The following is a 16,762-nucleotide window of genomic DNA, read 5'->3' as shown; positions in this document are numbered from 1 at the left end:
AGTTTATCACAAGAAGGAGATTGGGAGTTTTTCCCATGAATGTCCTGGAAAAATTGCTTAATTATCTGAAATGATTTCACACGATGTCACACAAAACCCACCATTAAAGTGGTCACAAAGAAGCTTTAATGTGCATCTTTTTACTTTCAGGATTTCAGCGACAATGCATTTCCAGTATTACTTTTTTTGCGCAATTGAGTGTGATAATTATTCATGCAATTACTCACCATGTTCACTTTATTTGCAAGATGCTTTAAATGTGCTTTAATCTCTCTTTAATGCCGAAATTTGCCCCAGTGTGATAAACTCCCTAGGCATGTTTGGTGGGAACATTGGGGAAAGCCTTCTCCATGGCTACTTGCTAGCTTTGCTATTCCCTCCCTGGGAAGTTAGGATGACTTGCTTTGTTCTGTTTTTCTGTTGTTAAGTGAAATCCTTCTGTTCCAGCAGGCTGTTAGGAATTGAGTACAAGGATTTTTCATGGTGTGATGTTTAGCTTATTTTTACTTTTTTGGTTGATCTGTTTTAAAGGGTTTAATCTTATGGGTAGTGTATAAGTTTTAATAATAACTTTTTATTTTGTAATGGATCTATTTTAAAGGGTTTAATCTTATGGGTAGTGTATAAGTTTTAATAACTTTTTATAGGTTTTTATGTATGACTTCATAAGTGTTTTTACAAAGATGTAAATGCTCATGTTCCTACCCTGAGTATCAGTATGGGGGGGAGGATATAAATGAATACTACTAAGAAGAATATAATGATAATAAAGATTATATTTGTTATTTGTAACATATTTGCTCTGGTTTTATGGTACCAAGTTTAAAATAGCAAAAGCACTACAGGAACATAAACCATTGCTATAGTTTGTACACTATGAAGTGGAAACTAAAGCAATAGCTTATACAGGTACATAAAGCAGATGCTTTGCTGGCACTAAACAGGTCCAGATCTGTCCAGTGCTTGGATGGGAGACCACACATAAGTCCCTTTGAATTCCACTCCTTAGTTTATTGAAAAAATGTTGCTTATACATTACTTAAACACTAGTAATAGGCAGCCCTCACAAAACAACAACAACAACAACAACACCAGACCATTTCAGGGGTTTTCTTTTTGATCTATAGCAATACAAAGGTTACTGCCGAATTTTAAAGCACTGGTTGTACTTCAAGACTTTGTTCAGGAGAATTAATTTGAACAAAGATTTTAGCGGCAAGAAACATGTTCTCTGCACAAAAAGCAGTATTTTTGTACAGAATGTCATACTTGTCAACATTTCAAAGAAGAAAACTGGCACTTATGTGGCTAAATAGCATCAGAGTGTGGTGAAGATGGCAAAAGATATTAATTAGGAAAAACACAAGCTAGAAGAGGCTGCAGCAGTTTGCATTTGCCTGAGTCTACAGCGAAGGGCAAGATTCTGGAGATTATCGCACTGCGTTCTGAGACCGTTCCTATCATCACGTGATGAGAACGTTCCTGGAACAGATATTACTGCATTAGTAAACTAGAACGTGATCAAAACGTGATCAGAACTGCATTTTACCGCACAGCGATTCCTGAAACCGTTCCGAGAACATATTCCACCAAGGCCGCCTCCGTCTCCTGATTGGCTGAAAGAATGACAGGCAGGGAGGCAGGGAAGCAGGCAGGCGAGCGACTGCAGTGAGGGAAGGGGTGTGTGTGTGAGAGAGAGGGGGGAAAGGAGGAGGGAGGGAAGGGAGGGAAGAAGGAGGGATCGGGAGGAAGGCAGGGAGAAAGAGAAATGGGGAGAGATGAGCCTTGCAAGTTACATCCCAAACCTCCTTTGCAAGGCTGGGAAGAAGGAGGAGCTCCATGCAGGTCTCTTCAAGCCGAAGGAAAGCAAGTTGCCAGGGAGGGGACTGGGCCAATGGCAGAGCCCCGGCAGCCATAGCAGCTCTTTAAACCGGTTAGAAAAGAAGAGTCCTCTGCTGTCATCCCAATTCCCCATTTTGGCTGCTTGTCAGCCTTTTGCCTCCTGTGTGTGTGCGCATGTAATGTGTGCCTTCATAGAATCATAGAATCATAGAGTTGGAAGAGACCACAAGGGCCATCCAGTCCAACCCCATTCTGCCATGCAGGAAATCACAATCAAAGCATCCCCAACAGATGGCCATCCAGCCTCTGCTTAAAGACCTCCAAGGAAGGAGACTCCACTACACTCTGAGGAAAAGTGTGTTCCACTGTCGAACAGCCCTTACTCTCAGGAAGTTCCTCCTAATATTGAGGTGGGATCTCTTTTCCTGGAGCTTGCATCCATTGCTCCAGGTCCTAGTCTCTGGAGCAGCAGAAAACAAGCTTGCTCCCTCATCAATGTGACATCCCTTCAAATATTTAAACAGGGCTATCATATCACCTCTTAATCTTCTCTTCTCCAGGCTAAACATCCCCAGCTCCTTAAGTCGTTCCTTGTAGGGCATGGTTTCCAGACCTTTCACCATTTTAGTCGCCCTCCTTTGGACACGCTCCAGTTTCTCAATGTCCTTTTTGAATTTTGGTGCCCAGAACTGGACACAATATTCCAGGTGGGGCCTGTGAGCTTCCCTCCCCGCTTTAATTCTTGTCTGGCTCTTTGCTATGGAATTCTGGGAGTTGTTTGCTTGCTTTTGTGTGTTGCTCCAAACAGAGGAGCTTTTGTGGGTTCCTTCCTGGAGGGAAGGAGGAGAAGGTCCTGGGCATCCCTGCCATCCTTGCCTCCTGCAGGCTGCCAGCACAGGAGCCCCGCTGGACATGACACTAGAGGCCCCCGCAGAAGCTGCCAGACCCTCTCCCTCTTGCTCTCTGCTCTGGCCCCCCTGTTTCCCTCTCTCTTTCCCTTCTTTCCTCTTCTCTCACTTGTCCCAACTTTCCTCCCTTCCCTCCCTCCTTCTTTCCCCCCTCACACACACACACACACACCTTCCCTCACTGCAGTCGCTCGCCTGCCTGCCTCCCTCCCTGCCTGTCATTCTTTCAGCCAATCAGGAGACGGAGGAATGAGAGAACGGATTTGAGAACAGATAAGAATATCGCACACACCTCTGTTGGAACGTTCTCATCACGTTTCAGCTCTCTGGGAACACATTCATATCTGTACCCTCCTGGAACACATTTGGAACACATTTAAACGTTCTGAGAACCCGATTGGAACACATACGTGCGGTATACTCAAATGCGTTCCGTTCTCATCACGTGATGAGAACGTTCTGAGAACGCAGTGCGATAATCTTATCTGTCCTCACCTTTCCTCAATGGAAGTAAGCTGAGGACAAAGTTGGAGGAATAGACAGAAACTAGAACATTAAAAATGCACCTGAAAAAGTAGGACAGCTCAGAATTTGGGGCAGTGTCTGCCAAATCAGGACAGATGAAGGGGATAGAACACAGAACATTTTGTACAGAACACATTGATTTCTGGATCCCTGATTTTGTGCAGGAATTGCTGTGTAAATTCACCAATTCCTAAACAGAAATCATATTTCCTGCACAAAATAGTGATTTTGTACATGAATTAGTGTATTTTGCACAAAATACTGCTTTTTTAGTGCAGGAAGCATGATTTTGCACACACAAAAAAAACTCGCTCATCTTTTTGCACAAATGAATTTCCCTGAACAAAGCTTTGACATGCCAACAATCTTGGAGCTGTTCTGATTTTCCTTAGTGGAATTGATGGATGGGATACTCTTTTTTTTCACTGAGAGTGTAAATATTACTAAGTATTTTTCACCTCCCTTTTATATATACACATCAGAAACTAAAGGGGAATTATCACTTGTGGACATGTTGGAACACAGGTTTTACAAACTTAACTCTACTTTTTTGGATGGGTTTGGGCCTTCTTCCTTAGGAACTGTGTGGATGCTGGAGATTTTAAGTCTGATCCGAAGCAACGGTGACCCCAACTGGTGCCGAACAGTCCCCAACTGGGACCGGGGCCCTTGGTTTGAGACAGTATTAGGATACAGAATAGCGCAGACCAACAAGTCTCCACGCATTATTAGCTCCCATCTTCCAGTACAGCTTTTTGCAAAGTCTTTCTTCAAATCCAAAGCCAAGGTAAGAGATACTATTGCTAAGATGCACTCCTTATTGCAGCTTTCATCATCCTTCCTTCTAACAGTGAACCCAGGCAGGATCAATATCTCCTTTCCTGAAGCCTAAATTGCACTGCAGTGATACAGTGCTTTAAAAATGCCTCAGTTCTAGTCCCAGTGAGAATACACCCATTGAATCAATGGGATTTATAAACCTGTTGATTTACTATTCAACTGTGGATTCAAAGAGATTTCTTAAATTGGGAGTAGCATTTGGATTTAGGCCAAATAGACCTATTTGAGCAAAAAAGATTGCATGTTCAGTGGGCCATGGAAGGTTGAGAGTTTTTAGTGTTGCCGGATTAAAAAATGGACAGTTTAATGGTTGTATGGAAATGTGGTTTGGGCCCTGGACTACAACTCTAGAGAGCACTGAGTGACTTTGGGTGAGTCATACACTCTCAACCTAGAAGAATCTGTGATAGGTTTGCCTTAGGGTCGCCATAAGTCTGAAGTGACTTGAAGGTACAGAATAACAAGAAAAAGGGAATTTTAGCAGGTGTTGTTTGTCATGCTGTTAAGATGCTGTCCCAAACCAGGTGGAATCCAGAATTTGGGATGAGGAACCTGACTCGACATCCTATATCTCACTCAGGCCTGTAGAGTGACATATCTGGCCTCCTGCTTTCCCCAATATGGTTCTTTGTGCCTGTCTCATAGTATTGTGCAGGATGAATTGGCTGTCTGGCTGGCACACAGGAAAGAATCACTTCTTTTAGAACAATATGACCTACATCATACTTTCCAACATTTCATAATGAAAACTGGGACATGTATGGCCAAGCAACATCAGTGTGATCAAGATGGCAAATGTTATTAATAAGGAATAACAGACAAGCTAGGAGAAGCTGCATCCGTCTACTTTGCCTGAATCTTCTGGGAAAGCAAGATTCTGGCCTCTCCTTTACTTCATCCTGTTGGGTTTATTGAGTGCAAGCAACTTTTGCACTTTGAACTCAGTTTGCAGCTATTGAAATAAAATGAGGACAAAGGGGGGAATGGAATGAAAAGAGAGAAAATGAGACATTTCAAAAGTACCTGAAAGACTAGGATGACAGATGATTTACTGGGATGACAGTTGATTTACTGCCAAACTGGGACCTTTGGAGGTTATGCAACACATTCATTTTTGTGCCTCTGAAAATTCACCAGGCTCCCCATTTTTGGTGATATAATTTTAATGAGACTTTTGCCCCAAAGGCACACCCAAATCATCCTAGACATGCTACAATGCTGCCTGTAAGAAAAACACTTCTGAAAAGCTGCCGAAATTCAATCCCATGTCACCTGTATCCTAGCCAAAATGGCAACTGGTAGTGACTCTTCTGTTGCAATTTTGGCTGGAATGCCATTGACAGGAAAAATTATTTGGGCACCACAGGGGGGTGAGAGGTTGATCTGCAGAGACGAAATTGGCTCCTGATTGTTGCACAGTTGCCCACCACTTTGTTAAAGGGTGAGAGAAGGGATTTATCCATACTATACAATTATAGCATTTTTATCCCATGTTAACTGCCATCGCTCCATCCTATGGAATCCCTGAATTTGTAATTTGGTGATATACAGTCAGCTCTTCTTATACACAATTTTTTAATACACAGATTAAAGCATCCACGGTTTGAAAATGTTTAAAAAAAGTATAAATTTCAGGTATCAAACCTTGATTTTCCATTTTTTATAAGGGACACTATTTTGCTATGTCATTATATTTAATGGGACTTGAGCATCTACGGATTTTGTTATCCACGGGGGATCTTGGAACCAAATCCCAGTGTATAACAAGGATCCACTGTACTTAGAATTCTTGTCGTGTTTTTCTACAGTGGGTTCTACGAACCTCACCAAACTACAAAACCAAGGAATCTATAGAGTGGAACCTGATAGTTAATACGGGGTGAAATTGGTATAATGGCTTCCACAGATGCACCCAAAGTCCATGCCAATATTTTGTTGCAGGTCACAGACAACTCTGCAGAACTACGTTGGTGCCTGGCTGTAGGTAGAAACTGAATTTGTACTAATGATGTATACTGGTTTCGTTAAAAGTAGCAGTTCCGTGTAGAAGAGGTCAGAGCTACTGCACTTTTAATATTTGTCCAGTAATGGTTATTTCAGCAGGTGCGGCCAATATGACAAGCTCCACCTTCTGAAGTGTCACCTCTTTTTACAGATTGCCACAGGCCTGTCTTCTTTTGCACCAGGCCATCCTATAATTTCATACAGGGTTGATGGATTTAGTTGCTGCAAGAACATTTTGAGAAGAAGTGGGGTGCTTGATCTTCCGGGGGAGAGCAGCTCTGAGTGCTTTATGCCTCCGGGCGAAATGTCACTGTGAGCCTACCGAATTCTCCATTTTATTATAAAGTGAAGAACTCTGCAGAACAACACTGAAATCTGGCTGCAAGCAGAAGCAAAATTCATACTAATTATGTACACGGTGTCCTACATATCTACCGGAGAGTCTACTTACTGCTGAATTAGACCCGTAGGGTTGGAGCTTATTCAGTTCATTAGATTTTCATCTCTGTGTATTATTCTTGTTATTCAGTAGTATTTTATGAGGTGTCTCTTATCAGGCCTTGGAGACAGTACTAAAAAAAGTAATGTGTTATTTGTTATTAATTTCTATACGTGTGAATAACATAACAGGTTATTCATATGGTAGTGTCAAGGTTATTATTTTGAAGTGACAAGTTTCAGCTGCAAGTAACACAGTATGTTAATAATAGAATGCTGTAATGTTTAAATTATGAATAACATGTTATTCATACAGTCAGTCCTCCATATTTACACATTCTTTATCTATGGATTCAACCATCCATGGCTTGAAAATATTTTTTTTAAAAAACCAAATTGCAAAAGGCAAACCTTGATTTTGCCATTTTATACAATGGGCACCATTTCACTATGCCACTGTATTTAATGGGATGTGTGCATCCATGGATTTTGGTATCTATGGGACAGGGACGTAGCTAGGATTTTAGGAAGGGGGGGTCCAGATTAAGTGCTACCATTATAATGGGGCTTGGGTGCGGTGGCGCAGCAACACACACCGTTCATTTTTCTAATGGAAGGGGGGGGGGGTCCGGACCCCAAGAACCCCCCCCCCCCTTGGCTACATCCCTGTATGGGAAGTCCTGGAACCAAACCCCAGCAGATAAGAAAGCCCCACTGTATATTATTGCCGATGTTATTTTTAAATCACTAAAACTAGCCAACACTCTAACCCTCCCCAAATAAGGTTTTTGCAATAATTACTGAACATTGGCCAGAAACTCGTTTCACAGTTACTGTACATCTTTGTAAAATGGATTTCTGTACAAATGAATTAGAACTGGGCAGTTCTGTTAACATCCATATTTAGTAAAAGGTTGTTACTATATAGGGGCAGTGTCATCCAGTGTTGGTGCCCGAAAAGGGCTGCAGGAAGGGGAGGAGCAACCTCTCCAACACTCCCACTCTCCCTTGCTTACCCCTCTACTCCAGCTACTTGCTACCCAGCCAGACTGGAAAGGGCTGCCAGGTGGCAGGCGTGCAGCTAGGTAAGCGAGGCAACGGGAGGAAATGGAAGTGGTATATTCCCCCCTCCTTTTCTGCTGTCTTGGTTTCCTGCCCACAGAGAGAGTCAGGGCAACAGAGAAAGCATGAGGGGTGCATGTTCCTTCTCTGCTGCCTTGACTTCCTCCTCATAGGGAGAGCCAGGGCAGTGGAAAAGAAGGGGTGGACACCAGTAGCAGCACTGCACACACATACCACCACAGCAGGAGATGGGCCATCTGGCTGTCACCCATCCTCTGAGGTGTCACCCATTGCGGTCTGCTCCCTCTACACTGCCTAGTGGTGCCACTGTATAGGGGAGCTGGCAAAATAACCGATGTCATAGGTCTCGATGTGCATTGGTCCTATTGTGCATTGGGATACTGTCTAATAGAGTCTGATGTGCATCAGGACACTCTTGCTCGTGTCCTGTTATGCATCTTTCCAATTCACTAACAGTGTTTCTTAGTGCCTCTGCTGCATAGCTAAGTATATGTAAAGTTAAATAGATTGTGACAGAGGATTCTGGCCATTATTTGTCATGCAAAAACGGTGATGTTTACGGCATTCTTATCAGAATATGAGATAGTAATATTGTACTTCATTGAATTTATTCTGTATTTGTCATGCCTTTGCTTAAATGTTGTATTGTTTTCCTGATAACTACAGTTCCTCCTAAATTCAGCTTGGGTTTGACTGGTCTTGGAAACTAGTTTCAGTTCTGCTAACTAAGGAAAGGATTTTACAGCTTAGACCAGGGGTAGGCAATCTTTATGAGCCGGGGGCCGGGTTGCTGTCCCTCAGACAACTGGGGGGCCGAAGCCAAAAAATAAATAATTAAATATTTTTTAAAAAAATTAAATATATAAATAAACCAGGACAAATGTAAGACAAAATTTTCAAATGGAAGACACTTTTTTTAAAAAAAATGGAGGACATGCAAAAAAAAATTGCTGATTTTTTAAAAAAATGTTAATATAAATGCATGTTTCTGAGGCTTCTATAGACAATTGCCCCCCAAAGGCCCTGGCGGCAATCGGCGGAAGGACCGGGCTGGGGCCAGTCCCAAGGCCTCGCCGGGCCGCATCCGGCCCGCGGGCCGCAGGTTGCCTACCCCTGGCTTAGACTCAGATACCAACTATGCTTTTGCACTAGTTTTTTCTCAGGGCTGAAATTCAGGATTGTAGAGCAATTGAGTTTAAATATTTTGTTGTTGTTGTTGTTGTTGTTGTTGTGCATCTTCAACTCATTTCTGACATTGTGACCCTAAGGCTATCATGGGGGTTTCTTGGCAGAAATTGTTCAGAGGGGTTTGCACTTGCTTTCCTCTGGGGTTGAGAGAGCATGACTTGCCGAAGGACACACAGTGGGTTTCCAGGGAGCTGAGCCTTGGTCTCTAGTCTTGCACTCAAACTACTACACCACAGTGGCTGTCCTATCCATATTCATCAGTGGCTTTGTTCTGGAGATGGTGGAAGGGTTTGTGGTGAGAGGAGGATACGATTGACTTTTATTGGTGTATGCAATCAATCAATGTAATCAGTCAGTCAGTCAGTCAGTCAGTCAGTCAGTCAAGTAGCCAACTCATCAGCCAGCTTATGCATTGCTTAACCCAAAGATATCAGTCAGTAAACAGGAAATATAACAATAGCAAAAATATCATATCAGCCACAAACTTGAATAAAATCAATAAAAGGCAGTTTTTAAAAAGAACAACAACAAAGTAGAATGGCCAGCTTAAAATGTCTGAGAAAACAGAAAAACTCTGACCTGGCACCCAAATGATTGCAGGGTTGGTGCCAGTTACACCTCCGTCAGGATGTCAAATGGGTGTCATGACAGGGAAGTAATCTCTTCCCTGACTTGCCATATGAGGAGAAGTCATCTTGATGAGAAGAATTCCCTCCCTAGCAAGTCTGAAGATATAAGCATGATGATACAGGGGAAGTTGTTTGGCCAGGCATTCTCTGACGTTGCGTCCCATTTTCCATAGCCAAAAACTGTTCCCCTTCCTTCTACCCACAGATCATCTACACAGTGAGGAACCCCAAAGATGTCCTGGTATCCCTCTATCATTTTGCCTCCATGTTTCGCCCCTATAAAGACCCTGGCACCTTGGACCAATTTCACGATGTCTTTCTAAAGGGAGATGGTAAGTGAGCATATGAGAAATGTCATGTTCTTTGACCTTCCTCTTTGAGTGGGAGGGCCATCCCTTCTCTTACCCTGCCCACAACTTATTTTTATATGCCTCTGTATTTTCTGCCTAATGCTACTTGTGGTTGCAGTACCTTTCGGATCCTGGTTTGACCATGTTAAAGGTTGGATGAACCTGAAGGACAAGGAAAATTTCTTCTTCATCACATATGAGGAGCTGCAAGAGGTGGTTATTATGTTATTTTGCTAGTTACATTATTTTACGTTAGTTAACACAGCCTTTGTGTTGTGCAAGCAGAGATACATCCATTGGAAGTAGAATGTATCTGTGCTTGCTGGCACAGACAGCATCTGAAGGTCATTGAAAGTGTGGGAATTCCCACACTATCCCTTTCTGTGGCTTGCTGAGTGTGTAGCTGTAGCAATTTCAGATTTATATTTCTGTCTAGCACACCATCTTGGCTTCAAGGTTCAAATGTAGAAAGGATACACTTCAAATATCTTGTCTCTTTCCCTTTCTCTCTCTCTTTTTAAATGACTTATGGTAGCTTGCTGTGTTCTGGTTCCACTTATAAATTAGATAGTGTCTCCTCGTTTTCAAGCAAAGAACATAATATCCAGTTTTAAGATTTTTTCTAATAATTGTGTATACATGCACACCATTTTCTTCCTGCACTTGTGCCCACAGCTTGGAAATGTGACCTACTGGGTTACAATATCCAGAATCCAGCAGCCAGTATCACTGGGAGATTCTGGAAACAGTAACATTGCAGCATCAGCCATGGTGATGCCAGAACCTCTTTATCCAATGTTTATTAATAATGACTATAATAACTTTCAATGAAATCCTTTACAGTCTCACAAAAAGCTGATAATGGTAGATTTAAGTTAAGATAAATGGTTTTGCAAGATGGTAGGAGGAACAAAAGACTTGAATTCAAGATTGTCCCTGAAGAGATTATATTTTGCATAGAGGAATGAAAAAGCTAAGACTCAAGGGTTACTTTGGAATGGGAGGAAAGTGTAGAGGTGTAAGAGGAACAATACAAAACAAACTCAGTTCCAGATCCTCTTAAGTGCCATGATACCTAGTTTAAGAAAGAACAATGATTTTGATTTGAAAATTATAATTCTGGCAGAAAACCAAACTAAAGTAGGAATGAGGCTTTTAGTATGCCTACTTCAGACAGAAAATATTCTGGGGGAAGGATACAGATATCATTGTCACCCATCCTTTATATAAAAAACACACAAAAGAATTCATTAGGGAGGGAAAGGTGGAATAGCTACATATTGTCCTTTGACTGGGAGTGCCATCCATGTCTGCCTGGAATTACACTACAGTTCCAGAAAGCAATCTGGGAATATATGTTACCTTGGTAGAGCCATACCTGGTAAACTAGATTTGAAATGTTTTTTGTTTGTAGTGTAAAGGTGCTTATGATTATATCTCTCAAGCTGTGTGACCTCCACAGCCACTTACACATCTCTTCTATCTCATCACCTTTCCCTCTTCTAGGACCTGCGGGGGAGCATTGTCCGCATTTGTCAGTTCCTGGGCAAGGACTTAGATGATGCAGCAATTGACTCTGTGGTGGCAAATGCCTCCTTTGAGGCTATGAAAAGCAATAAAATGTCAAACTTCTCGCTCTCACCCCGCTTCCTCATGAACCAGAAGAAGAGTTCTTTCCTCCGCAAAGGTGAAAGTGGGCTGGGGCAGGGGAGAAAATCTATCCTCTGGGTGTGCCTTGGTGCTTAGTATTTGTGGGCACTTAGCATCTTCAAAAGTGAAGTCCCTTCAGTACCAGCATACCTTCTAACTGCCCCAATTTGGTTGGGACAGTCCCAATTGATCCTCTGTCATCCCATTTTTCAACTGATTTTTAAATGTCCACGTTTCTTTCTCTTCCTCCCACCTTCCCCATCAGTGTACTTCAGTTGCTGCAAACTGAGTTCAGAGTTTATGCTCCATTGACTCAGCAGGGAGGAGAGCAAGGGGTAGAATCTTGCCCTTCCCAGTTGGCTCAGGCAAAAGCAAATTGCAGCTTCTCCTAGTTTGCATGTTCTTCCTCATTAATAACTTTTGCCATCTTGACCTCACTCTGATGTTCCTTGGCCATATGCTTTCCGGTTTTAATTTGTGAAACATTAATCTGTGAATCCTCCACATTAAGGAGCACAGCACTCAAAGGAGGTCAAATTGCTTGGGCATCAGAGACAGAAAATCTTACAAGCATGTCTCCTCCTTGAGAGTAAAAATTCCCAGTTGGCTTAGGCAAAAGCAAATTGCAGCTTCTCCTAGTTTGATTGTTCTTCCTTGTTAATAACTTTTGCCATCTTGACCTCACTTTGATGTTGCTTGGCCATATGCATTCTGGTTTTAATCTGTGAAACATTGGAAGTTATGCACCAATTGTGTCTGTGACTTGCTGAGGTTGGAGAAGGTCTCCACCTTCTTTCTGCTGCTCACCCTTACTCTTCCTTCCTTTGAAGACAAGTCTGGAACACCACGTTTTGCAGCCTGAACAGCAAAGGCACTTCTCCCTTCCAGGGACGTAGCCGGGGGGGGGGGAGGTTCTGGGGGTCCGGACCCCCCTCTTCCATTAGAAAAATGAATGGTGTGTGCTGCTGCGCCGCCGCACTCAAGCCCCATTATAATGGTGGCACTTAGTCTGGACCCCCCCCCCTTCCTAAAATCCTAGCTACGTCCCTGTCCCTTCCCCAACCCGTTGTTGTTGTTGTTGCTGCTGCTGCTGTATGCCTTAAAGTCATTTCCAACTTATGGCAACCCTAAAATGAATCTAATAGGGTTTTTTCTTGGCAAGTTTCTTCAAAGGGGATTTGCCATTGCCATCCTCTGAGGCTGAGAGAGTGTGACTTGATGAAGGTCACCCAGTGGGTTTCATAGCTGAGCTACTCCTCCACATTAAGGAGCACAGCACTCAAAGGAGGTCAAGTTGCTTGGGCATCAGAGACAGAAAATCCTACAAGCACCTCCTCCTTGGAGTAAAAATACGAATAAATAAATAAAATTAATTAAATATATTTTTAAGACAGAATCAATTGGCTGCCTGAAATGGCCATCTCACTCTGCTTAATTCCAGAGCTGGCTCTGTTTGAAGGCATGTATATATCTCCATCTCTCCTTGCTACAGTTTGGTTGGTTGCCCCTGTTCTGTTCCTTGTTTGTTTATAACATATGTATATTATGTTTTAAACAAATGATCCTCCAACCATATTGCGCACACACACACACACACACACACCCCTTAAATTTGAAGGTTATATTCCATACATCTGAAGAAGTGAATGGCAATCCAGAAAAACTCATGCATTTTAAAAGTGTCGTATTTTTATTTATTGAATATCCCACCTCTCTTTTAATATGGGACCCAAGAGAGCTGATATTAAGATAAAATGCAGCTTTAAAAACTTCCCTTAATAAAATAATTTTTAAAAACCCTCCCCAATAATATGACTCTTGCCTGTTCTCCTGCAACATACTAATATGGCTGTTAGTCATGAAAATTCCTCTGCTACATCTGTCCCAAATCTAATGGGTTCTTGCTTTTGCCATTGATTTTCAGGGATCTCTGGGGACTGGAAGAACCATCTGACCCCTGCACAGAGTGAATGTTTTGATCAGATCTACCAGGAGCGTATACGAGACTTAAATGTTACATTTCCATGGGACAAAGAATGAAGCTGGCTTTCTCTGCACTGATTATTCTCCTTCACTGGACTGATTAATGATTCATCATGATACTAACTGTCTAGTAAAACACTTTGTAGATTAGGGGAAACATCTGGGGTGGGGGAGGCAGGAGGCAGCAATTGTGGGAGAAGAATGGGGGTGTAGCCAGTAAGAACAGGGAGTGAGGGGTCATGGATCTGAATGATGTATGATGTGTTCAATTCCTGAGGTGCGCAGACTATAGCTTTGAAGCCATTAGGTCTCAGGGCATGGTTAGGATTCACATGATAAAGCAAGCTTGCTGAAGCTAAGCCTCCTTGATGTGGCCAGTGTCTGGACAGAAGAGCACTTGGTAACCTTCCCTTTACCATCTAAAGCTTCATGATGGAAGAGATGGGGTGTGAATGTAATAAAATTAAAACAAACCAGCCAATGGTTTAAAGAAAGATTCAAATTAACATCAGAGTAGCTCTTGTTATTCCACCAGGGCTTGCAGCCAGTGTATTTTGGTGAGTCAAAGCCCTCTTCCTCCAGTATCCAATGCAAGCCGCTGGTGGATGAACTGTTTGTTGTCTCTCTCAATATCATGGGGCCAGTGGATAGAGAATGACACAGCCCTATTTTTCAATTATGAGGGACATATGTTTTGGTTTTGTCCAACAGGAAATCATGCCCCTATATGACACAGAAAATGGAAGGATGCAAGGCTTGCAAACCAAAGATGATTTGGATTTCAATCCCAGAAACCCTGGCTAGAATTGTATATACTCCAACTGATTTGATTTGGCAGGAACAGTTGTGATTAATCCTCTGTCCCACTTTTTTCAGCTGCTTTAAAAATGTCCTCTCTTCTTAATTTTCCCCTTTGTCCTCAGCTTGCTCCAATTGCTGCAAACTGAGTTCAAGGTGCAAAAAGTGAAAACTGCTGTGTTAATTGACAGAGAAGTTTGCCAACAGAACCCCGTAATAGATTAATCAATTAACTCAGCAAGAGCTCAGACAAAAGAAGACTGCTGCAACCTCTCCTAGCTTGTGTGTTCTTCCTCATTAATAACTTTTGCCATCTTGACCACACTCTGATGTTGCTGGCTACATGCGTCCCAGTTTTTATCTCTGAAATGTTGGAGGATATGTAATAGTAACGGATTATGGGAGTTGCCATCCAAAACATCTGGAGAGCCATAGGCTCCACACTTTGCTGTAAGGGATTCTTGTTTGCCTCCTGCTCTGCTCAGGTGATTGGCAGTGCTCAGGAATGTTATTTTTCTATGTTATCTCCCAACATCCCCCACCTGGCTGAATGATACTGTGAGTTGCAGTCCCCAATAAGTAACTTTGCCAAATTAGAGCACACAGAGAGAAAGAAGAGAATGAGGGAAGAATGACTAATCTTGTTTAAGCACTAGAATTCCAAGATATAACTGTGTTAGTCTGTAGAATCAGTATGTAGAGAGATCTTGTAGCATGTTTAAGATTAACTGAAAGAAAGAAGTTGGCAGCATGAAGTTTTGTAGACTTAAATCTACTTCCTCAGATGCATTTGGTCCAAATGTATCTGAGGAAGAAGACTTAAATCTATGAAAGCTCATGCTGCCAACTTCTTTCTTTCAGTTAGTCTCAAAGGTGCTACTGGATCTCTCTACGTACTTGTTTAAGCACTCTGGCCTTGGGAGGTATGAAGCAGCTCCAAAACTGTAAAACATGTTATCCACAATAAAAGCTCTACATATGAAAATAGGCCCAAGTAACATTTGCCTTTTCTTCCTTCGAGCATCTTTGCCTCCTGCTGTTACAGTTGAATCCCATTCCCTTCAATGATCAAGGCCTAGTTCAGGGAGGATTTCCACCAGGCGGCAGTCAAACCTCTTTCTTACAGCATCCTGCTGAGCTGAATCCAAGGTCTATTCACACTTGAATCCCCCCTCCCCTTTTCAGGTAATTACGTCTACATGGTAACAACTTTGCACTTTATAATTATTTCTGATGCCCCAGTTTCTGTGTTCCAGGCTTTTGTACCGGGAAAGGCGATCCCCAAGGGAGCTGCATTTGATAAGGTCACTCTAGCCATCTATTTCTGTCCTGGAGAACTGAAACCTTGAAGCTGTATATATGCTGCCTCTTTGTAATGCCAGGTAGCAGCTACTGCTGGATCTTCCAATGGTAATTAAATCCACTTGAATACCAAAGTGCCACAAGGCAAGAATAGCAAGTACATTTCTATACCACTTATCAGTGCACTTAAGCACTCCCTAAGTGGTTTACAAAGTGTAAGCTGATTGCCCCCAACAATCTGGGTACACATTTTAGTGACCTCGGAAAGATGCAAGCCTGAGTCGAGCTTGAGCCCTTTTGCTGGTACAGTATTGAACTTGCAACCTTATGGTTTGTGAGTGAGTGGCTGCAGTAGAAGTGAACTCTGGGATGGGGATTAGGATGGGAAGAGTTTATATGGACAGATCAACAGTCTTGATTTGGCAGGGACAGTCCAGCTTAATCCTCTGTTATCCTACTTTTTCAGCTGCTTTCAAATTGTCCCAATTTCTTCCTCCAACTTTCCCTCTTTATCCACAGCTTACATCAATTGCTGCAAACTGAGTTCAAAGTACAAAAGAAGTTTGCACTCAATTGACTCATTGGGGTGTGTGTGTATGGGAGATGTGAGGGGGGGCAGAATTATGCCCTTCCCAGTACACTCAGGTAAATGCAAACTGCTGCAGCCTCTGCTGGTTTGCATGTTCTTCTTCATTAATAACTTTTGTCATCTTTGACCACATTTCTGATGATGCTTGATGAGCCCTAGTTTTCCTCTGTGAAATGTTGGACAGATCCAGTCATCCTTTTCCATCCTCCTCACATTCAGCCTGATGTTTCATCAGGGTTGTAGGAATTTTAAATCCCTTGAAAGCCATTTCCTTGCCTTCATAACAAGTAAGAACTGCTTTGTGTGAATGTCAGATACGCTTACATGCTGTGCTGCTTTAGGCCTTTGGTCCATTTAAGCCACTGTTCTCTGTTGGAGGAAAGAGTGCCCCCCCATTCCCTGGACCAAATAAGGGCAACCACACCATTAAAGATGGAGACCCATCCTCTTCACCAGATCTGCCCTGGGTTATGTATATTCCTCTTTCCCATACTTCTCTGTCCTCCCACTTCAAAGCTGATGGAAGAAACATGGTGCATGCTGGGGAGTGAAAATGCCTGAAGTGAAAACATCCACTCCATTGTGTATAGGCTTGATCCATTTCAGGTTCTGGCCATGCCCACTGTTGGAATG

At 42.5% G+C, this 16,762-nt stretch overlaps 1 protein-coding gene across 4 annotated transcripts in view; it reads left to right on the top strand.

Annotated features, from left to right (window-relative positions):
* Nucleotides 1-14,972, top strand: part of LOC149303728 (sulfotransferase 2B1-like) — a 42,945-nt gene extending 27,973 nt beyond the window's left edge. For all 4 annotated transcript variants that reach the window (XM_089479769.1, XM_089479766.1, XM_089479770.1 and 1 more), the window contains 5 exons: nucleotides 3,854-4,062; nucleotides 9,663-9,789; nucleotides 9,926-10,020; nucleotides 11,314-11,494; nucleotides 13,382-14,972. In XM_089479769.1, coding sequence (XP_089335895.1) covers nucleotides 3,865-4,062; nucleotides 9,663-9,789; nucleotides 9,926-10,020; nucleotides 11,314-11,494; nucleotides 13,382-13,497 — 717 coding nt within the window. In that variant the 5' untranslated portion in view covers nucleotides 3,854-3,864 and the 3' untranslated portion in view covers nucleotides 13,498-14,972. The remainder of the gene's footprint in view (nucleotides 1-3,853; nucleotides 4,063-9,662; nucleotides 9,790-9,925; nucleotides 10,021-11,313; nucleotides 11,495-13,381) is intronic.
* Nucleotides 14,973-16,762: the final 1,790 nt, after the last annotated feature.

Source organism: Sceloporus occidentalis, unplaced genomic scaffold, assembly GCF_023333645.1.
Source record: "Sceloporus occidentalis isolate IW3139 unplaced genomic scaffold, rSceOcc1.0.p SCAF_14, whole genome shotgun sequence".
Taxonomy (NCBI): domain Eukaryota; kingdom Metazoa; phylum Chordata; class Lepidosauria; order Squamata; family Phrynosomatidae; genus Sceloporus; species Sceloporus occidentalis.
Note: the sequence above shows the minus strand (reverse complement) of the source record. Positions and strands in the feature narration are given on the sequence as shown.